The sequence below is a fragment of the Centropristis striata genome, chromosome 1 (assembly GCF_030273125.1).
Source record: "Centropristis striata isolate RG_2023a ecotype Rhode Island chromosome 1, C.striata_1.0, whole genome shotgun sequence".
Lineage (NCBI taxonomy): Eukaryota > Metazoa > Chordata > Actinopteri > Perciformes > Serranidae > Centropristis > Centropristis striata.
In genome coordinates this window covers 43,774,849-43,797,522 of record NC_081517.1, presented here as the reverse complement: position 1 = coordinate 43,797,522, position 22,674 = coordinate 43,774,849, and the positions used below count along the sequence as shown (strand labels likewise).

The 22,674-nt window shown below is 37.8% G+C and overlaps 1 protein-coding gene across 1 annotated transcript in view; it reads right to left on the bottom strand.

Annotated features, from left to right (window-relative positions):
* Positions 1-22,440, bottom strand: part of chtf18 (CTF18, chromosome transmission fidelity factor 18 homolog (S. cerevisiae)) — a 30,365-nt gene extending 7,925 nt beyond the window's left edge. The window contains exons 1-18 of the mRNA XM_059343360.1: positions 22,223-22,440; positions 19,470-19,550; positions 19,021-19,171; positions 17,552-17,741; positions 16,719-16,811; positions 13,846-13,898; positions 13,599-13,737; positions 12,527-12,751; positions 11,352-11,449; positions 11,119-11,242; positions 9,629-9,765; positions 9,425-9,518; positions 8,266-8,364; positions 7,817-7,947; positions 6,811-6,925; positions 6,492-6,716; positions 5,323-5,472; positions 4,459-4,589 (exon numbers count right to left, since the gene is read on the bottom strand). Coding sequence (XP_059199343.1) covers positions 4,459-4,589; positions 5,323-5,472; positions 6,492-6,716; positions 6,811-6,925; positions 7,817-7,947; positions 8,266-8,364; positions 9,425-9,518; positions 9,629-9,765; positions 11,119-11,242; positions 11,352-11,449; positions 12,527-12,751; positions 13,599-13,737; positions 13,846-13,898; positions 16,719-16,811; positions 17,552-17,741; positions 19,021-19,171; positions 19,470-19,550; positions 22,223-22,310 — 2,324 coding nt within the window. The 5' untranslated portion in view covers positions 22,311-22,440. The remainder of the gene's footprint in view (positions 1-4,458; positions 4,590-5,322; positions 5,473-6,491; positions 6,717-6,810; positions 6,926-7,816; positions 7,948-8,265; positions 8,365-9,424; positions 9,519-9,628; positions 9,766-11,118; positions 11,243-11,351; positions 11,450-12,526; positions 12,752-13,598; positions 13,738-13,845; positions 13,899-16,718; positions 16,812-17,551; positions 17,742-19,020; positions 19,172-19,469; positions 19,551-22,222) is intronic.
* Between the last annotated feature and the right edge of the window lie 234 nt (positions 22,441-22,674).

Genomic DNA, 22,674 nt, shown 5'->3' with positions numbered 1-22,674 from the left:
AAAAGTTACAGTTATTTAACTTTAAAAGTAAAATTTGTATCATTTGAGTTGATGTTGCTCTTGTCATCAATGTTATCACCCCATGATAAGGTTCTGTTTGCAGAAGAAAACATGGATGAAGGAAGGTTTACATGGGGCAGATAAACTCACTATAAGGCTGTTATTATGATTTTCGAATCATCATTATTATGATTATTTTATTTTTTTCTGATTTTCAAGTTGCCTATCAATTTAGGTATAAGTATGTCTTTGTAAGAGTATTGTGATAGAGTTTAAATGCTTTTGCAAGGATGTGATTTTGATTTTATTTATATTATGTTTTTTATTTTATTTTTTTAAAACCATTTCTTTCTTTTTATGTTTTGATGAAAATACTTGACATGTTATCAAGATGTAGAGCAACATGCATGTGCCGTTTTGTTTTTTCTTCAAATAAAAAGTTTAATAACATAAAAAAGTAAAATTTGCCACCTTTTATTTGGATGTCCAATCAGCGTTGATGCTAAATGTAGTAGATTTTGGCTATATATTTTGACCAGGAAAGCTAGGTTTGCATCTGCAAAATCAGTTGCTCTTCCTGCGTGCAGTGCCGTTATTTGACGTGACAAAGTTGGAAAAAAAGGAAGAACTGCAGACGACTTCTGCTGAGATTTCTCTGGGAAGCTGCAGAGCGTTCTCAGAAAGAGGACTGCCTTGTTCTCTTCACTTGTATTGCATACCTTACGTTCCCAGCTGTGAAAATGGCAACACAGACTAGAGTGCAGGGGATGTTCTGGACAAGGATAGTATACGGACAAATAAATGTAGGCCCTCCTCCTGCATTTGGATATGTTTAGCATGTTTAGTTGGCAACCACTCTACCAACTTAGCCACAGCTACTTCAGTTTCAGAGAAACTAAAAAACGTCCCCAAAAAGGTGTTCTAGGACAGTGATTCCCAACAGGGGGCGCCCGACCCCCCCAGGGGGGCGCCAAAGATCCACTGAGAGGTCGCGAAGCCCTCTTGATTTTAAGGGATGTAATAAATCTAATGTGTTAAATATAGATGAGTCAGCATTTAATTCATTAGTGGGACAAAAACAGCTAAATAAGGGCTACATTAAACGTTTATTCATTTATTTAAAAAGAAAAATCACGATAGAAAAGTTTAAAAATAAAGGCTATATCGCGAGAATAAGGACATGTGTAACATCCCTCCTGCAGTATACACAGGTAACCTCACCTAGCGGAAACCTCACCTAGCGGAAACCTCACCTAGAGGTAACCTCACCTAGAGGTAACCTCACCTACAGGTAACCTCACCTAGAGGTAACCTCACCTAGTGGTAACCTCACGAAGCGGTAACCTCACCTAGAGGTAACCTCACCTAGAGGTAACCTCACTTAGTGGTAACCTCACGAAGCGGTAACCTCAGCTAGCGGTAACCTCACCTAGCGGTAACCTCACCTAGCGGTAACCTCACCTAGCGGTAACCTCACCTAGCGGAAACCTCACCTAGCGGAAACCTCACCTAGCGGTAACCTCACCTAGCGGTAACCTCTCCTAGAGGTAACCTCACCTAGCGGTAACCTCACCTAGCGGTAACCTCACCTAGCGGTAACCTCACCTAGAGGTAACCTCACCTTGCGGTAACCCCACCTAGCGGTAACCTCACCTAGCGGTAACCACACCTAGCGGTAACCACACCTAGCGGTAACCTCACCTAGAGGTAACCTCACCTAGCGGTAACCACACCTAGCGGTAACCACACCTAGCGGTAACCACACCTAGCGGTAACCACACCTGGCGGTAACCCCACCTGGCGGTAACCCCACCTGGCGATAACCTCACCTGGCGGAAACTTCACCTAGCGGTAACCTCACCTAGCGGTAACCTCACCTAGCGGCAACCTCACTTAGGGGTAACCTCACCTAGCGGCAACCTCACCTAGCGGTAACCTCACCTAGCGGTAACCTCACCTAGCGGTAACCTCGCCTAGCGGCAACCTCGCCTACCGGTAACCTCAGAGTTCGGCTTCAAAGAAGCAATGGACAATGGGGGGGTCGCCAAAGTTTACAACTGTAAAAATGTGGGTCCCTCAAGAAAAAGGTTGGGAACCACTGCTCTAGGACACTGCGGTTGTTCTTATGGTGCGTACACAATAAAGGAGGATTCTTAGAACTATGAATAGTTCCTCGGGTCTGAAAGCAAAATAATAACGAGTTGTTGCCGTCATGGTTCTTGCTGGTTTGGACAATGGAGCCTCCATGTTTTGTTTTAGTTTAGTTGTGTCCTAGTAAATGAAGGCACTGCAGGACTTTCTCGGCCAATACAACACAGAGAAATGTAATGCTTCAGTTAGGGTTAGCACATTAACAAGAAACACTGACTGGATAGCCACGTTAAAGATGGCACATTTTTCCTGTAATTAGTTATAATTAGCCCTTTAGTCTCAGTGTCATTTGTAACCATATTCAGGTGCATACTGGGATATGAGGAAAGTACAAATATTACTACAAATACAGTTTGAGTTTCTTGTTCTATATCGTCCAAGCGCAGAGAATAATCCCCAACAGACCTGAGACAGAAGTCTTAAACACACTCAAACAGGCTCCATATTAAAGCACAAAATGGTTTTAAAATGTCTTTCCACTCCGAAAAACAGATCGATTTGTTTAAGTTTCCTGCTCTTTTTTTTCTTTGCATTTCTGTCCTCACTCACAGCCTCCGAAACCAGACGACATTAACCGTTCTGACCAATCACCAACAGTGTCCGAAAAAAAAAAAAAAAAAAAAAAGATAGAGCCGTCCAACCAGATAACCCTTTTGGGACCGGGGAGGGGGGGCGTTTCCGCTGTCTGTGATGTTGAGAATATTTATATCCACAACTGTGTCCCAAGTTTTTCCCCATGAGGAATCAGAGAGAGGTGTTGTGGTGAGCGAGGGACGGCAGGTACAGGAAGGTATAGACCAGCAGCAGCAGCAGCAGAGCCAGCAGTAGAGGCAGGCACCAGTCGTTGGTGACCAGCACGCTGTCACAGCGAGCCTGCAGGAAGGAGCCCCTCTGGACGCCACGCTGCTCCTCCAGCTGGCTCGGCATGGCTGCTTATCTCAACTGACCAGTTACTCCAGTAGTCACAAAAATAACGGTCCAAAATGAGCAAATCTTCCAAGTTCAAGCGGAAGTTTAAACTAAACAGGTGCAGAGTTTTTCTGTCATTCTTTCTGATTTTTACTGCTGAAATCATTCAAACTTCATCCTTTCATCAGGTTGGTCCATCCACCTGTACCCCACCGGTGAGGCTTTGCAGCTCACTACTCTGCTCCCACACACACGACCATCAAACACACACACACACACACACACACACACACACACACACACACACACACACACACACTCAGGTGTTAAGGGGATTAATCTCTAAGCCTCCATGCAGAGAACCACCATGTGGACAAGAGCAGCGACCTTCAACACCCCCAGAATCACAAATCTGCCCTGTATGTGTCCACATGCAATATACAGCTGTGTGTGTGTGTGTGTGTGTGTGTGTGTGTGTGTGTTCTTGTACTCCCTATATAGTGGGGACCGGAACACCTTTTTAACCAACAGAGTGAGGACATTTTTGCAAAGTGAGGACATTTCGGCCGGTCCTCACTTCTTTAAAGGCTTTTTTTTTTTTGTTGAGATTTCAGACTTTGTTTTAAGGGTTAAAGGTTACATGATAATGATAATTAACTGAAACTGTATTGTGTGGTTACAAAACTAACTAAAATTATAGTGAAAATGTCCTTCGTTTTCATCTTTGTCAACTTTTTTCATACATAATGAAGATTGATAAGACAAAGGAAATAAAGGCAAAATTTACTGTGACCTCTTTTAATCTCCCACCCAACAAATACCCCATTACAAAAAACTAAATATAAAACTAATAAAAACTAAACTAAAACGAGCAAAATCACTCTAAAAACACTCTTGAAAACAGAAATTCACAACGAAATTAAAACTAAAACTAATGAAAAATCCAAAACTATTATAACCTTGCAAGGGAATTCACTGTTCCAATGAGGGTCCTCACAAAGATAGAAGTACAAGAATGTGTGTGTGTGTGCGTGTGTGTGTGTGTGTGTGTTCTTGTACTTCCTACATAGTGAGGACCAGAACAAGGCAAAATTTACTGGGACCTCTTTTAATCTCCCACCCAACAAATACCCCATTACAAGAAACTTAAACTAATAAAAACTAAACTAAAACTAAACTAAAGCATTTAAAAAAATAAAAATAAACTAAAACTAGCAAACTCACTCTAAAAACACTCTTGAAAACAGAAATTCACAACGAAATTAAAACTAAAACTAATGAAAAATCCAAAACTATTATAACCTTGCAAGGGAATTCACTGTTCCAATGAGGGTCCCCACAAAGATAGAAGTACAAGAATGTGTGTATGTGTGTGTGTGTGTGTGTGTGTGTACTCACGGCTCCAGCATGTATGTGTACTGTCCCTCTGGCGTGCGGTCCTGTCTGTATGAGAGGTTGTAGGCCAGCATGGTGTCGATCAGCTCGTGCATCTGCTCCTTCTCTCTGCTGCTGAACAGCTGAGGGTTCACCTGGAACAAGATTTAACATTAATTTCACAACAATACAAGTTTTATTGACATTATTTTCAATGCATTTGATATTTGCATTTGTACATTTTTAGCTTCCTTGCCTGCCCGAGTTATAAGCACCCCACACCGAGCCATACATCAAGGATTTACCAAAATAAAAGCACATGATGCACATTTGGGCTGAAAATTGAACTGCTATATTTGAGTTTCAACTCAACTGTGTCCTGAGTCTTATTCTTGTCAAATTAACAAATTTGTGACCAAAAAATCTCAAAAAAATGGTTGACGAGATTAAAGTGGCAAATCTACGAGAAAAAAAAAAGGCGCAGATTTATGAGATTTAAAGTGGTGAATAAAGTGAAATAAGTAGATTCTATCTCAAACATTTTTATATTAAAGGTACTTAAACAACTGCGTCAAAACCAAGGACGCATTTATATTTAATACATTTTATCAAATATATTAAGTAAAATGAAATGACTACAGAATAATTTATTACAGTGTACAAACAGCCATGACCCACCCATTATGTCTTTGCCATGCTTTTATTAATCTTATTTTGTTTGCTTATTGATTTTAAAATATACTTTATTGCTCATCTATTATAAGTTAACTATAAGTTAACTATGCTTTTTTGCAACTACCGGATCTAAAGCGAGAACAATGCCTTATTACTTGTTCATTAATGGTTATTAAGGACCTTATTATAAAGCGTTACCCTACTTTTACTTACAGGCCTTAGCTTGGGACAGATGATGTCGAGGAGCAGCGTGAGAATATCAAGAGACAAGCAGAGCGGGCTGATCCTCGTCCTGATGCATGCTGGGATGTCGGCCAACATGGTGGACAGAGCGTTCCTGCTGCTGAGGAGCCGGGAGGACGCCTGGAGAGGAGGACACGACCACAGAAGACACAATAAAATCAACTGGTATCACCTCGGGTTTCTCACATACAGTCACGGAAAAAATGAATACGCCACCCTTGTTTTCTTCTTCTTCCAAAAAAAGACACAAAATGACAAAAAAAAGACACAAAATGACAAAAAGAGACACAAAATGACTAAAAAAAGACACAAAATGACAAAAAAGACACAAAATGACAAAAAAAGACAAAATGACCAAAAAAGACACAAAAAGACCCAAAAAAAGACACAAAAAGACCAAAAAAAGACACAAAAAGACCAAAAAAAAGACACAAAATGACCAAAAAGACCAAAAAAAGACACAAAATGATAAAAAAAGACACAAAATTACTAAAAAAAGACACAAAATGACCAAAAAAAGACACAAAATGACCAAAAAAGACATGAAAAGACAGAAAATGAGAATACACATGGGAGTGTCGCAATGCAACATGGGACTTTTCCAGAATTGAAATCATGGCTGAAGACGACTAAAAACTTCAGGTTTTAGGGAAATATTTTAAAATCGCACACAGGTTTTCCAGGCATTTTTTCCAGGCCTTTTAGGCCTTAATGGGTTAATGCCACAACTACAATACAATACAACTAGAGGTATATTTGTTTTGACAAATATTATGATAATAACAAAAACAGCTCATACTAGTTTAATTTAAGAGCTCATATCTAGCCATTTTCCATGGTTTTATTGATAATAACCAAAATCATTATCAAGATAACCATGGGAAATGTCTAGATATCAGCTCTTAAATTGAACTCTTATCAGCTATATTGTTTGAATCATTATATTTGTACATCTAGTTGTACCAGGCATTAAAATGAACAAGAAAATGAAGAAAACAATAATCTAATAAATTTTCCCATGACTGTATGCGTTTGTTGTTTTATATTTCATTTGTCTTCATTCAACATCATTAATTGTTTCTTGTTGTTTTTTTCATCATATTGCTGCATAAAGCTGCATGTATGTAGTAGATTGGTACCTCGTGCTGGCTGTGCGGGTAGCTGATGCGGGGCACGTGTGTGTGAGCAAACAGGAAGTGGAAGGTGACGGACAGGAAGGGCAGGTATCTCATCAGGGAGAAGTTCTGCCCGTGCAGAATGACTTGATTCAGGCGGTCGGAGAAGGAGAGCCAGTCCAGAGCGTCACACACACTGTGCATGTTGGGGTCCCTCACACGCATGGACAGGTAGTTATCATACAGACCCTGAGGAGGAGGAGACACAGCAGAATCAGAAAGTTTTGGGTCTTTTTCTTTCCACTGAAAATAAAGTAAACTATTGGGAAGTTGTTTTAATTACCTGAGAAACCTTCTCATATTCTCCACTGGAGGAAGCCAAGTGCAGAATGTGCTGAAACCTCTGAGCTCCGCTTCCCGAGCCTGGTGCCTCATCGAACCCTTCACCGATACGCTTCCTAAAAAGAGAAAAAACAAGATTGCTTAAGGCCCAAAATGACCAAAAAAAAGACACAAAATGACCAAAAACGACACAAAATGACAAAAAAAAGACACAAAATGACAAAAAAAGACAAAATGACTAAAAAAAAGACACAAAATGACTAAAAAAGACACAAAATGACAAAAAAAGACACAAAATGACCAAAAACGACACAAAATGACAAAAAAAAGACACAAAATGACAAAAAAAGACAAAATGACTAAAAAAAAGACACAAAATGACTAAAAAAGACACAAAATGACAAAAAAAAGACACAAAATGACAAAAAACGACACAAAATGACCAAAAACAGACACAAAATGACCCAAAAAGACACAAAATGACAAAAAAAGACACAAAATGACCCAAAAAAAGACACAAAATGACAAAAAAAAGACACAAAATGACCAAAAAAGACACAAAATGACAAAAAAGACACAAAACGACAAAAAAAAATACACAAAATTACCCAAAAAATGACACAAAATGACCAAAAAAGACACAAAATGACGGAAAAAAGACATGAAAAGACACAAAATGAGAATACACATGGGAGTGTCGCAATGCAACATGGGACTTTTCCAGAACTGAAATCATGGCAGAAGACGATTAAAAACTTTTTTTAATCGCAACAGTAAAACTGAGTCATGGTTGTTCCTGAACAATGCAGGGACTCTGACTGCACAACAGCATGCAGATCTCTCACTCTTTTGCAGAACTTTTGCTTTATTTCAACATTTTTAACTAAACTTGAACTTCGGCTACATCTAGCGAATGTGGCTGTTTTGTGAAAATACACTCAGCATCCAGAAAATACAGCAGAGCATGTATAATTTCATAACAAGAACAGTGATAGGACATAATGTACCGTTTTGCCCGTTGCAGCTGGAAGATCCCCTGCCACAGGTGGAACAAGCCTTTGTTCTGGTCCTTCTGGCCCACAGAGACGCCCTGGAGGGTCTTTGAGTTCACGCGCTTGTGACCGCGACCGTGAAGGAACTGCAGAGACAAAAACACATATTAGTAAGTAAGTAAGTAAGTAAACTTTATTTATATAGCACCTTTTACAGACAGAAGTCACAAAGTGCTTCACATAAAAATCATACACATAACTCAGCACATATCAAAAAATCATACACATAACTCAGCACATATCAAAAAATCATACACATAAATAAAAATGTACATACAAAGACTAAAACAACAGCAATTTAAACAATCATAGCAGTCCCGAAACAATTAATCAAAAGCCTGAACAAATAAATATTACACGATGATGTCATCATACTTCATACTGACAGACGTTCCTCCACTCACCTGCAGCGTGTTGATGCACGACCTGATGTCGTTGTCCGTCTTCTCACACAGAACCATCAGAGTCCCCGTGTCCGTCTTCATCCCCTGCTGGACGGAAATCTGCAAACAAAAACTAGCTGTTGGTGTGTTCGCAAATGTTTCTGTACTCACGTGTTTATTTAAAAAGGTTTTTTTTATTTTTTTTATGTAGTTTCTTCTTGTTGTTGTCAGTAAATTGTATTTGATATGTTTTATTTCTGTTGTACAGCACCTTGTAACTTGCTTTTGAAAGAAGGAAACTTAAATACTCAATAAAAAAAAATAAAAAAAAATTTTTTTTATTGAGTATTTAAGTTTCCTTCTTTCGTTTGTGATTTATATTTACTATTTGTGTTTGACATGGTTTGGGGCATATGTTCTGAGTCCCATTAGTTATATGTATGTGTTATTATGTCTGAAAATAAATAAAGATAGTGTTGGGGAAAAAAAAAAAAAAAAAAAAGCAGAGAGTTACGAAACAAAAAACAAACAAACAAAAAACAAAAACAAACAAAAAAAAACGTCCAATATACATATACAAACACTAAGGATACAATTAAGAAAAAATACAACATCACAACATAACATTTTATGTGTATGTGTTCTTGTTCTTCCTACATAGTGAGGACCAGAACACCTTTTTAACCAACAGAGTGAGAACATTTTTGCAAAGTGAGGACATTTAGGCCGGTCCTCACTTCTTTAGAGGCTTTTTTGAGATTTTGTTTGATTTTGACTTTGTTTTAAGGGTTAAAGGTTACATGATGATGATAATTAACTGAAACTGTATTGTGTGGTTACAAAACCAACTAAAATCATATTTGTTTTTGTCTTTGTCAACTTTTTTCATACATAATGAAGATGGATCAGACAAAGGAAATAAAGACAAAATTTACTGTGATCTCTTTTAATCTCCCACCCAACAAATACACCATTACAAAAAACTAAAACTAGTAAAAACTAAACTAAATATAGCAAACTCACTCTAAAAATGAATTAAAACTAACCGAATTTGAAAACAAAAATTCACAACAAAATTAAAAACTATTACAACCTCCTAGGGAATTCACTGTTCCAATGAGGGCCCTCACAAAGATAGAAGTACAAGAATATGTGTGTGTGTGTGTGTGTGTGTGCTGACCTCTGCCAGTCTCTGTGCGAGGCGGGACGGCTGAGTCTGGGGGAAGACCAGGAGGAAGGCCTGCTGTCTGAGAGGCCTGAGAGCTGGAACATAACTAACAGAAAAAGAATCAGATGACTCAGAAGAAAACTCAATATCAACACTAAGAGACGGACAATTTACATATTCAAAAATCTACTTTTTCCACTTGGATGTGACTCTTACAGGTCGTTACAGATGCAGATGATTGGTCGCAGCAGAAGAGACTCCTTCTTCTTCTTCTTCTTGCCGCTCTCTGTGCCAGCGTCCCCGCCGCCTCCATCTTTTCTGTTCAGAGTTGCCAACAGGATGTTGATGGCAGCCTGTTGGTATATAATAATATAACGGTATATTTATAAGCTCAAAAACCTTCAATTAATACAAGAATGAAACGATTTCAATACAAATGGTTCATGAGAACTTACTTTACCACTCTCAAACTGAACAATTGCTGGTATTTTCTTTTAGTTCTTGGTTAAATGTAAAATGTGATTATCTTTCTGTAACCCTTTATCAGGCAAAGAACTATATTTGGTAACTTCAGGTAATATTTTGAGAAAAAAGTTGCAAATTTACTAGATTAAAGTGGCAAACCTACGAGATAAGAAGTCGCAGATTTAAGAGATTTAAAGTGGCAAATCTGCGCGAACAAAGTCGTAGATTTTCGAGAAAAAAGTGGAAAAAAAGCAACCATTTTCTCCCAGATTCACCACTTTAAATCTCATAAATCTACGCATTTTTTTCTCGTAGATTTGCCGCTTTAATCTCGAAAACTTTTTTCTCAAAACATTATTTTTTTTTTTTTTACACATTCTGTCAGTATGTAATATCCTCCAATATTCTCTAGGGTTGAACTTTGGAATTTGCAAGTATTTCAATGAGTGTCCTATTAAGGGTTAAAGTGGTGAATCTGGGAGAAAAAACTTGCTTTTTCCCACTTTTTTCTCGTAAATCTGCGATTTTTTTCGCGCAGATTTGCCACTTTAAATCTCTTAAATCTGCAACTTTTTTTCTTGTAGATTTGCCACTTTAATCTAGTAAATTTGCAACTTTTTTCTCAAAATATTGCCTGAAGTTACCAAATATAGTTTTTGCCTGATAAAGGGTTAATGACAACAAAAGTTATGACTGCATATCTAATTGTTTAGTATCATGAGTAGTAGTAGAAGTAGTAGAAGTAGTGTCTATATGTGTCTATATGTGTCTATATGTATGTGTGAAATATACAAAATGTTATAACAATAGTGTAAAAACACTGTTATTTTGCTTTTTGTAAGCTTTAAAGCAGCTGAAGCTGTCTGAGCTGGTCACCTTGGGAGAATTCAAAGGAATCCTGAAGGACAGAGAAGATAGTTCTCTTGGTCAATGCAATTGTTTGTAAAGCTATTTTCTGATAACGACCGGGTTTATTCATTCATCTGTCACCAGTTTATTTATTTCATTTTTAACTGTACTCATTTCAGTCTTCATATAGTCTTGTCCCTGATCTTGTTTGTACTTTAATTGATGTTGAATGTGGTTGATTGTTCTTATTTTATCATGGTGCTGCCTTCTTGGCCAGGTCATTCTTGAAAAAGAGATTTTAATCTCAATGAATTTTACCTGGTTAAATAAAGGATATTGATTGATTGATTGATTGATTTTCCCCCCACTGATTTTAACTGCCTGTGACGTACCGCAGGTGCTCCATCGATCTCATCGATAATGAGGCAGTTTGGCCGCTCGTTGACGCCCAAAACCGACTTCATCTGCGTCGCCGTGTCGATGCGTTTCTGGAACACCTCGGCGCTGCGATCGTCACTGCAGAAACATCAACAGTGTCACTGAAGTCACAGCGAGGGGGTTTTGTAAACCTAGTTTGCATGATTTCCTACTGTAACTGGGTCAGTTTTAATGAGGTTTTTCTAACCTGGCGTTGATTTCCACCACATTGTACCCAGCATGCTTTGCGATGACGTGAGCCAGCGTCGTCTTCCCCAAACCTGGAGGACCAGACAGCAATGCCACCTGGAAGGAAGATCAAAATTAATGATATATTGTAGAGCAGCGGTTCCTAAACGTTTTTAGCCGTGCACCCCCTTCTATGTCCCCACCGGGTTGACGCACCCCCAATCCCCCACACCTTCAAAAAAACCAAAATGGATCTATGTACTTTATCTTGTAATGAAAGAAAAATGGTTGACCTTTGTTTACTACAGGCCAATCGCTGTATTGCATTATGTTGGAAGAATGTTGGTTGCCCCTCTTTTAAACACTGGTTAAATAACTTAACATCGAGTTTGGCTCTTGAAAATCTGACCTAGATTGTTGGAAAGAGGGCTTCTGAATTTTATAACATTTGGAAAATATTTCTGGAACTGTGGAGGAATGGAGATATGGACAATAAGATAATGAAAAATATCAAATTTGTTGTTGGGAATGTAACCTACAGTAAGAATACTCACCACAGTTTAATTTTTTTTTTTTTTCATTTTATTTATGTGTTTTTGTTATTTATTTTTTGTTATCTACACTTATTTAATTATTCATTTGTTTTGGTCCTTTTCAGTATTATTGATATTTTGATTATTTTTTTCATTGCTGCCATATGTTTGTGAAGTTTTGGTTGTTGGATGTTGTTATATTAACACAAAAACCAATAAATATACATTTAAAAAAAAAAAAAAAAAAAAAAATGCAATAAGCTTTTTTATAGCCATATTAAAGGCGGCATGTTTAATCATGCTCAAATGACCAGAACAGACTTATAAACTGGCATATAAAGGGTTAAACTTTTGAAAATTATTTAATGTTTGATAGTTTTGAACAAGTCGGAAGTTATTTAGTAATTACAAGGTAATTACATTTAATTAATATTATTACTAAGTAAATACATCTTTTTACCAGGTAATTACCAGACTGTAAAAGGAAGGGTTACCGAAAAATGTAATTGTGTAATTATCAGACCGCCGTTACATTTTTCATCTCGCGCCCCCCCTAGCGGCAGCTCACGCACCCCCAGGGGTCCACGCACCACACTTTGGGAACCCCTGTTGTAGAGCACCTAAAGGTGATTAAAGTGAGATGAGTGTTTACAGTGTTTACCTTGAATTTGGGTCGTTGGTGCTGGTCCAGTTCGGCCTCCAGGAGCTCCTCAGTCACCTCGATCTTGCTCTTGAAGCGGTTTGGATGCTGATTGGGCTGGTTGGGTTTGAAGGAGTTCTGGTTTGGAGGCTGTCTGTCAGAGCGGAGAGGGCGGGACTTCCTCTCTCGTCCAAACACGACAGTGTCCCAAAGTTTCAACCACTTGAGCAGACAGCGGTTGGTAAACTACAGAGAAACAGTCACACACAGCTGCCATCAGGGTGCAATACTTGGAAAATTAGAAGCTCAATATTACAATATTACACTACCGGTCAAAACAGGGAACAAGAAATGGGTTAACAACTTAACTCTATGGAGTCTTGGGTTATTTTGTCCATTTTTCAATTCTTTTCATGTCTTTGTAAGTCATTTTGTGTCTTTTGGTGTCTTTTTTTGTCATTTTGTGTCTTTTTTTAGTCATTTTGTGTCTTTTGGGGCCTTTTTTTGTCATTTTGTGTCTTTTATTTGGTCATTTTGTGTCTTTTTTTAGTCATTTTGTGTCTTTTGGGGCCTTTTTGTCATTTTGTGTCTTTTTTTTCAAAATGACCAAAAAAAGAGACAAAATTACTAAAAAGACACAAAATGACCAAAAAAAGACACAAAATGACCAAAAAAAGACACAAAATGACCAAAAAAGACACAAAATGACCAAAAAAAGACACAAAATGACAAAAAAAGACACCAAAAGACACAAAAAAAAAGACACAAAATGACCAAAAAAGACACAAAATGACCAAAAAAAGACACGAAAAGACCAAAAAAGGCACAATATGACCAAAAAAAGACACAAAATGACCAAAAAAGAAACAAAATGACCAAAAAAAGACACAAAATGACTACAAAATGAAAACACATGAACACATGAACACTTTAATACAGTGGAGACAGAGCTGACTTCCAAAATGATTTGGCGACCCCCAGAAATCATCTCGCGACCCCAATTGGGGTCCCGACCCCAAGGTTGAGAATAGCTGCTCTAGCAGACATACAGTCAGATAAAATCATAATAATAATAATCATAAATCAGACTCACATCGTCACTGAGCAGCTCTGTGTAGTGTCGGGGGGAGAACCTGTCCACCCAGAGTCGAGAGGCTCGGCCCTCAGCGTCTTCAGGGTCGTCGTTCTCTTCATCTTCTCTCTCAGCCTCAACAATCACGTCGTTCACACTGCTGGGTTGGAACAGATTCAAAGGGAGGTAAGTAAAAAGGTAACCAAAGGTGCTGTTACATGTAATCAGACTGTGAATGTGTCCGTGGGAGAGAGAGCTGGAGAGTTACCTGGTCAGCAGGTCTGTCAGACGCTGAGATTCTTCCACAACCTGCTGGTGGCGCTGCAGGATTTCAGAGAAAGAGAAAAAAACTCAAACAAGTTTGCAATCTCAACATTTGTTGTGAAATTAATTTACTATGTTTTTTTGTTTTTTTTTAATAGGACATCATGCAGCCACACGAATAAAGTAAATAAATAACATAAAAATACTACTATTTTTTTTTTCTTTGACATTTCTAACTCAATTGTATTCATTTGTCCAGTTTTCAAGTTAAGAGCCTTTGGCCCCCTTTTGACAGTGAGAGTAATTAATAAAAACACTACTTTTTTTAGGCTTAACCCTTTATCAGGCAAAGAACTCTATTTGGTAACTTTAGGTAATATTTCAAGGAAAAAGTTGCAAATTTACTAGATTAAAGTGCAAAAAAGCAACTTTTTCTCCCAGATTCACCACTTTAAATCTCATAAATCTGCACATTTTTTTCTCGTAGATTTGCCACTTTAATCTTGTAAACTTTTTTCTCAAAATATTATTTTAGTATGTTTTTTTTACACATTCTGGCAGTATGTAATATCCTCCAATATTCTCTAGGGCTGAATTTGGAATTTGCAAGTATTTCAATGAGTGTCCTATTAAGGGTTAAAGTGGTGAATCTGGGAGAAAAAAGTTGTTTTTTTCCCACTTTTTTCTCGTAAAATTGCGACTTTTTTCGCACAGATTTGCCACTTTAATCTAGTAAATTTGCAACTTTTTCCTCGAAATATTACCTGAAGTTACCAAATATAGTTCTTTGCCTGATAAAGGGTTAAATAACAGCTTTTTTTAGGATTAAATAACACCTTTTTGGTGAATAAAGGAGGATAAAGCTGGCGATCCTCAGCAAAGTAATCACACCTCCACTCTAACAGATTACAAAATTATGTAATGTGGAAGCACAAGAATAAGGTCAATACACAGAAGGGGGTCACTCATATATTATATTTCAGTGTTTCTATTATTTAAGCTTTAATCAGAATTTTTCCAAATTATTTCTTCCATTAATTGTAATTTTTGAGTTAAAGGCTTCACATTTGATCAGTTAAATATACAATGTTTTGTATCAGACATATAAGAAAATAACAATAAAGCTTTTTTTGGCTGCAGATAAACTAAATTCTTTGTTTGTAAAGTGTCGTACTATTTTCAGTATTTGGCTCATCATCAAAATCAGAATCAGAATAATTTTTATTGTCAAGTAGGTTTTCACATACAAGGAGTTTTCTGAGGTGCATTGGTGCAAAAGAACAAAGTAGTAAACATAAATATAGATTAACCCATAAGAACCCATGGTGACACCCGTGTAACAAACACGTTAAATCTTCTATTTTAACAATTTTATCTTCTTTAATCTTCTATATTTAACAATTCTAATCCGTTAATAGGGTGTCCTGTATTGCATTTAACTTGTTTTGACCATATTTACTGAACAAATTAAAGTCACAATTTTGATAAACAAAAAGACACATGGTTATTTGTATTTATTTATTTATTATCAATATATTATTATTATGCTACTTTAAAACAAATCTAAAAAATAATTTGTTGTTAAACAGAACTAATGTGGAGATGCTAAGAAAAAGGCAAATTTGTGTCTAGTTTTTTTAAATTTTAAAATACGAAATATTATAAACATAAATACTATAAGCGCCCAATGTAATGTTTATGTCACATCACAGATCTTTGACATTTAGGGATAGTGTTTTTTAAAACACATCAGAAATGGTGGTATATCCCCCATAACTTTCCTTTAAGGATAACTGGCTCTGGGTTCTTATGGTTTAAGGAAACAAGTACTTCAACAGAAACAGCAGCATAAATAGAAAATATGAATAGAAAAAGTCAACACACAAAACAATTTAAATTTCTAAAAACTGTACAAATGTACCAAAAAAGAACAATATGCACAAATATGGAGTTCATGGAGCTAATTATTCTCAAATGTTTGGTTTTAGGTCAACTAAACCAGCAGTTCTCAACCTTTTTGAGTCACGACCCCAAATTTAACATGCATGTTGTCTGCGACCCCCGCTCACTGAACAGAATCTCACACGCACAGTTCAGATCACCCAAAAAAGAAACAAAATGACCACAAAAAGACACAAAATGACAAAAAAAAGACACAAAATGACACAAAAAAGACACAAAATTACTTAAAAAGACAAAATGACAAAAAAAGACACAAAATGACAAAAAAAGACACAAAATGACTCAAAATGACTAAAAAAAATACACAAAATGACCAAAAAAAACACAAAATTACCAAAAAAGACACAAAATGACTTAAAAAAAGACACAAAATGACAAAAAAAAGACACAAAATTACCAAAAAAGACACAAAATGACCAAAAAAAGACACAAAATGACCAAAAAAGACACAAAATGACTAAAAAAGACACAAAATGACATAAAAAAGACACAAAATGACCAAAAAAAAGACACAAAAAAGACACAAAATGACCAAAAAAAACACAAAATTACCAAAAAAGACACAAAATAACTAAAAAAAGACACAAAATGACCAAAAAAGACACAAAATGACTAAAAAAGACACAAAATGACCAAAAAACAACAACACAAAATTACCAAAAAAGACACAAAATGACTAAAAAAAGACACAAAATGACCAAAAAAGACACAAAATGACTAAAAAAGACACAAAATGACATAAAAAAAGACACAAAATGACCAAAAAGACTAAAACACATTGGCGACCCCCAGAAATCATCTCGCGACCCCAACTGGGGTCCCGACCCCAAGGTTGAGAATAGCTGAACTAATTGAACGTTTAGTTCATGTTTTTACTGTGAATCAACAATGTGTTCATGTTCAGGCTTCACTCACCCTCTCTGCCTCTTGTTCTCTCAACACTCCTATTGGCACCACCAGCAGCCCCAGAGAACCCTGGGAGTTAGGAACCAGTCTAGTGTCCACCACCTGGAGACACACACACACACACACACACACACAGACACAGACACAGACACACACACACACACACACACACACAGACACAGACAAACACACACACACACAGACACAGATACACACAGACACACACACACACACACACACACACACACAGACACAGATACACACAGACACACACAGACACAGACACACACAGATACACACAGACACACACAGACACAGAGACAGACACACACACACAGACACAGAGACAGACAGACACACACAGATACACACACACACACACACACACACACACACAGACAGACAGATACACACACACACACACACACACACACACAGACACAGACACACACACACAGATACATACAGACACAGACACAGACACACAGACGCACAGGCACACAGGCACAGACACACACAGACACAGACACACACACAGACACAGATACACACAGACCCATACAGATACACACAGACACACACACATACAGATACACACAGACAGACACAGACACAGATACACACACACACAGACAGACACACAGACGCACAGGCACACAGGCACAGACACACAGACACACAGACACACACATACACACACACAGACACAGATACACACAGATACACAGATACACACAGACACAGACAGACACACACACACACACACACACACACAATGAATCAGGGTTTTTGGACGAGCTGCTGCCCGAAACATGCTTCTGTAACACTCTGAGGAGTAGAACCTTGTTCTCTGTGTCGTCTCTCTGTCTGACGTAGACTCGACTCCCTGACGAGTCCGTCACGCTGACGTAGTCTCCCTCTAACGGAGGCCGCCGCAGCACATGCAGCGAGGCCGGCGCTGATGTGACGGGTCGCCGTGGCGTCTCCGGGATGGAAACGAAGCCGCTGATGTCCAACTCAGCTGGAGTCAACCTGAAGCACACAAACATGTTCAGAGTTCTGTTTTACTACTGTTTTTAAAAAATAGACAGTGTTTCATCCATAAAATGAGAATAATGATAAAAGTATTTACTGTTTTCTTACAGTTGAGCTCCACCTGTGTTGTTTTTTTCTGTTGTTTTTATTGTATTTTTGCACATTTCCTGCTCTTATCCTGATTTTGATTAATTTTAGGAGTTTCTTACAAACTGTGGGACTGTGAGAAACGTTGTGTTAATCCCTGTGTGTCTTGTACATGTGGAAATTTGACAATAAAGTTGACTTTGATAACTTCTTTGCAAAAAAGAAGTTTCATTTTTTTTCCCCCATTGTGAGGCATTGCTTTTAAGTGCTTCTTATTTGTTTGTGATTTCAGTATTCAAAAAAATATTTTTTGTCATAAAAACATCTTCTGATTCCTTATTTATTGAAATATTTAGGCTTTTTATAAAATAAATGCATCAGACATCGAAAAAAAAAGTATTCTGTCACAGTGACGTCACACAATCACCAACCAATAGATGAGCGGTTCCAGACCGGCCAGTAAAACCACTTCCACAGGAAAAAGTAACATCACAATAATGTTAGTAAGCTCAGTCTGAAATAAAAATATAGTGATGTCATATATTTACGGCCACAAGCGGGATTTGGGGGGCGCTGTTTCTTAGTAAAGAGAACAGTAAGGAGACCCAGTTACAATCTATAAATACATGTATACATAAATAAGTAATAAATAATTGATGATTAATGTGTGATTAACTAAATGAGAGTTGAAAGAGCTGATAAATATAACTATTCAATTAAACACATAATTAAATAGGGCATAAATGTATATCATGAATTAATTTATGAATTTTCCTTTCCTTTATTCTTCCTTATATCTATTTTAATGTAAAATAGTCAACTTTTCATGTCAGAAAAACAGAAACCCTTTTCAGCTTTGTGAGGGGCATTTTGTGGCGTCTTCTCTTCTTTTTATTGTTGTTGTTTTTCTCAACACAAACCACTGAGTCACACACTAGAGCAGCTGGAGCCAAAAGCTGCTTCTCCTCCATTTTCTAAGTTTTTACTAAGAGCATGATGAGGAAAAAAATTGCATGGTAGTTAAAAAATGCTAAAAGAATCTAGTTGTAGTCTTGTAAATAGTGACCCTGAAAGATTCACAGTCTGGTGTCTAGGGAGCATAATGCTGAAACAGTCTGATGTTTCTTTCCCCTCACAATGATGCACAGCATCCACCGTCTACCCCTGCCCCATGATGCATCTCTCCTACCTGAGGTTGCGGGGCGTTTCATACTGCTCTGGAGAGGACGGCGGTGTGATGTCATCACTCCGCGACAGGGCTTTGCTCTCTGGAGTCTGCAGTGAGTTGAAAAGTCGTTTGGCCACTCCGGCTTCCTGCTTCTGCCGCTTTGCCTTTGGAGCTGCGTGGAAAAAGTCAGATTTAAGATACAAACTTTCAACATCACACAAAAACAACAAAAACAACAAAGCAGCCAGTGAGCTGTCAGAGCACTTGTTGATGTTATACATTTGTTTTTTCTATTATCAGTTTATTACTTTCTAATAACTATGAAATTTTAGGTGGAGGCTTTAAATAAATAAGCCCATCTGGGTTTTCTGCCTCTCCCTGCACTTTACATTATATGTTATCTTTGTCATTTTATGTAATTCTAACTGTGCAAATAAAATAAAACCTAAACCTAAAACCTAGAAACTCACTGATGGGCTGATCATACAGCAGCTCTATGTCAGAAACGTTGTCTCCTTTCTTCTGGGGTTTCTCCGGCTTCGAGGATTCATCTGAGACAGTCAACAAAAGACAAACAATGAATGAATGCTAAAGTTATAAATAGTACAATATCCCCCCACTAAAAAGTAGCTGAGCAGAAGTAGTAAGTAGCATGAAATGGAAATACTCAAGAAATGCAAAATTATTTCAAAATTGCAGCTCAGGACAGAACTTGCCTATACTTAATTACACTCCGCCACACGTTTATGATACACAAACAGGTTAGGGGTGTGCCATATCAGGGGTTTTTTTATGGTTAAAAAAAATGCATATCATGATATTGGCAACGTTCCTACTTCTTGATGTAGTGGTTAAAGTTGTTTTAATCACAAAAAGCTACTTACTCTCTGTGGCTAAACACATGCAGCTTTCAAAATAAGAGCACAGTGTGTTAAAGAGAATCCACCACAGAATTTACAAGAAGACTGTCAAAATAAGATGCCTTAAATAAAACATACAATAACCTTTATTGTCCTTTACAAAATTTCATTAAAATATGCCCCCAGAACCCCTAAATGGTTATTTTTTATTATTTGCTCATACTCAAGAGTCAAGATTAATTTTTTTTTTGTATTTGGCAACTGTTGAGATTTGCACTTCAAACAACATTTTAGATTTTTATTTATTTATACAGACTAAATCTATCTCATTTTAAATCTCTTCTTAAAACCCACCTCTTCTCGTTGGCTTTTAACACCACGTAGGGTGTTGATTTTATGATTTTACGATTTTTTGTTTTTATTTGTATACATGCATATTTTATTTTGTGCGGGCAGTACATTTTACATTTTATTTATTTTTATCTTAATGCATCTTAATGTTCTATTGTTTACTACATCTCTTTGTACTGTGTTATCTATATATTATTTGTGCAGCACTTTGGAAACCTTGTGTTTGCTAAAATAGTGCTATATAAATAAAGTGGATTGGATTGGATTGGATTAACTCAATTTAACTCAACTCAACTTTATTTGTAAAGCACTTTAAAACACCGCTGTAAATAAACAAACAGAACAAGAGACAATAAAATAAATAAAACAGGAAATAAACACTAAAATAAATAGATTCATTGCTATTTTAAAAGACAATTTAAGAAACAATAATGGATTAAGTATTTCCTAATATCGTCAAGAATACAGTTATCGCAAAAATAGCCTGCAATATAATACAATACACCCCTAAAACAGGTCAACAGTAACGAGTGTGGACATTATTTTAACAGCTTAACACTCATTAACCCTCCTGTCGTCCTTCCGGGTCAAATTGACCCAATCTGTTTTGACTATTCCTTCTTTCCTCCCTCCTCCTGCCTTCCTCTCTTCTTTCCTCCTTCCTTCTTTCTTTCCTTCCTCCTCTATCCTCCTTCCTTCTTTCCTTCCTCCTCTATCCTTTCTTTCTTTCTTTCCTTCCTTTCCTCCCTCCTTCCTTCTTTTCTTTCCTCCTTCAGCTATCTCCTTTACTTTCTCTCTTCTTTCCTTCCTCCTGATTTCCTCTCCTCCTTCCTTCCTTCCTTCTTTCGTCCCTCCCGCCTCCATTCCTTCCTCTATCCTCCTTCCTTCTTCCCTTCCCCCCCCTTTCCTTCCCTTCTTTCTTTCTTTCTTTCCTTCCTCCCTCCTTTCTGCCCTCTTTCCTTCCTGCCTCCCTCCTTTTCTCCCTCCTTCCTTCTTTATTTTTTCCTTCCTTTCTTCTCCTCCTCCCCTTTCTTTCCTCCATCCTCCTTCCTTTCTCTCTCCTTTCCATTCTTTCTCCTTTTCCTCCTTCCTTCTTTCCTTCCTCCTCTATCCTTTCTTTCTTTCTTTCTTTCCTTTCCTCCCTCCTTCCCTTCTTTTCTTTCCTCCTTCAGCTATCTCCTTTACTTTCTCTCTTCTTTCCTTCCTCCTGATTTCCTCTCCTCCTTCCTTCCTTCCTTCTTTCGTCCCTCCCGCCTCCATTCCTTCCTCTATCCTCCTTCCTTCTTCCCTTCCCTTGCCCCCCCTTTCCTTCCCTTCTTTCTTTCTTTCTTTCTTTCCTTTCTGCCCTCTTTCCTTCCTGCCTCCCTCCTTTTCTCGCTCCTTCCTTCTTTATTTTTTCCTTCCTTTCTTCTCCTCCTCCCCTTTCTTTCCTCCATCCTTTCTCTCTCCTTTCCATTCTTTCTCCTTTTCCTCCTCTCTTCTTTCCTTCCTCCTCTATCCTTTCTTTCTTTCCTTCCTTCCTTTCCTCCCTCCTTCCTTCTTTTCTTTCCTCCTTCAGCTATCTCCTTTACTTTCTCTCTTCTTTCCTTCCTCCTGATTTCCTCTCCTCCTTCCTTCCTTCCTTCCTTCTTTCGTCCCTCCCGCCTCCATTCCTTCCTCTATCCTCCATCCTTCTTCCCTTCCCTCGCCCCCCCTTTCCTTCCCTTCTTTCTTTCTTTCCTGCCTCCCTCCTTTTCTCCCTCCTTCCTTCTTTATTTTTTCCTTCCTTTCTTCTCCTCCTCCCCTTTCTTTCCTCCATCCTCCTTCCTTTCTCTCTCCTTTCCATTCTTTCTCCTTTTCCTCCTTCCTTCTTTCCTTCCTCCATCCTTCTTTCTTTCCTTCCTTCTTTCCTCCATCCTTTTTTACTTCCCTTTGCGTCCTTCCCTCTTCTTCCTTCCTTGACCCGAGGACAACAGGAGGGTTAAAGGGTCTGCTAAAGTTGTTGTTGTTGTTTTTAGCTAAAACATGTTTACCTTCCAGCTGAGCCAGCGCGTCCAGCTCGTCGGCGAACTGGTCCTCGAAGTCGTCTTCTATCCCGAACATCTCGTCGTATTCGTCCATTTCGGCTCGGAATCGTAAACGAAACCAACAGGAACGCGATAATGTGTTTAATCTGAAGACATATAAATATTTATCTTCGAGTTCAGCAGCTTCTTTGACAGGGCAGCAGCGGATTTCCCGGCAATTTTTGTTGTGAAGTATTACTTCCGGGTTAAACGACTCCGTCTTTTGATTGGCTATTACGTTTTTTTTCCCGTTTCCCATCATGCACCGCGGAGCAATTTGTTGTTTTTCTTGTGTTTGGCCTACAGATAGCGCCAGAAGAGAGACCATGTTTATATCTTACTAATAAATGTATGTTATGATAACTTTATTGTATAATTGTATGTCTTTATTACACTGTGATTTTATTATTTATATATTT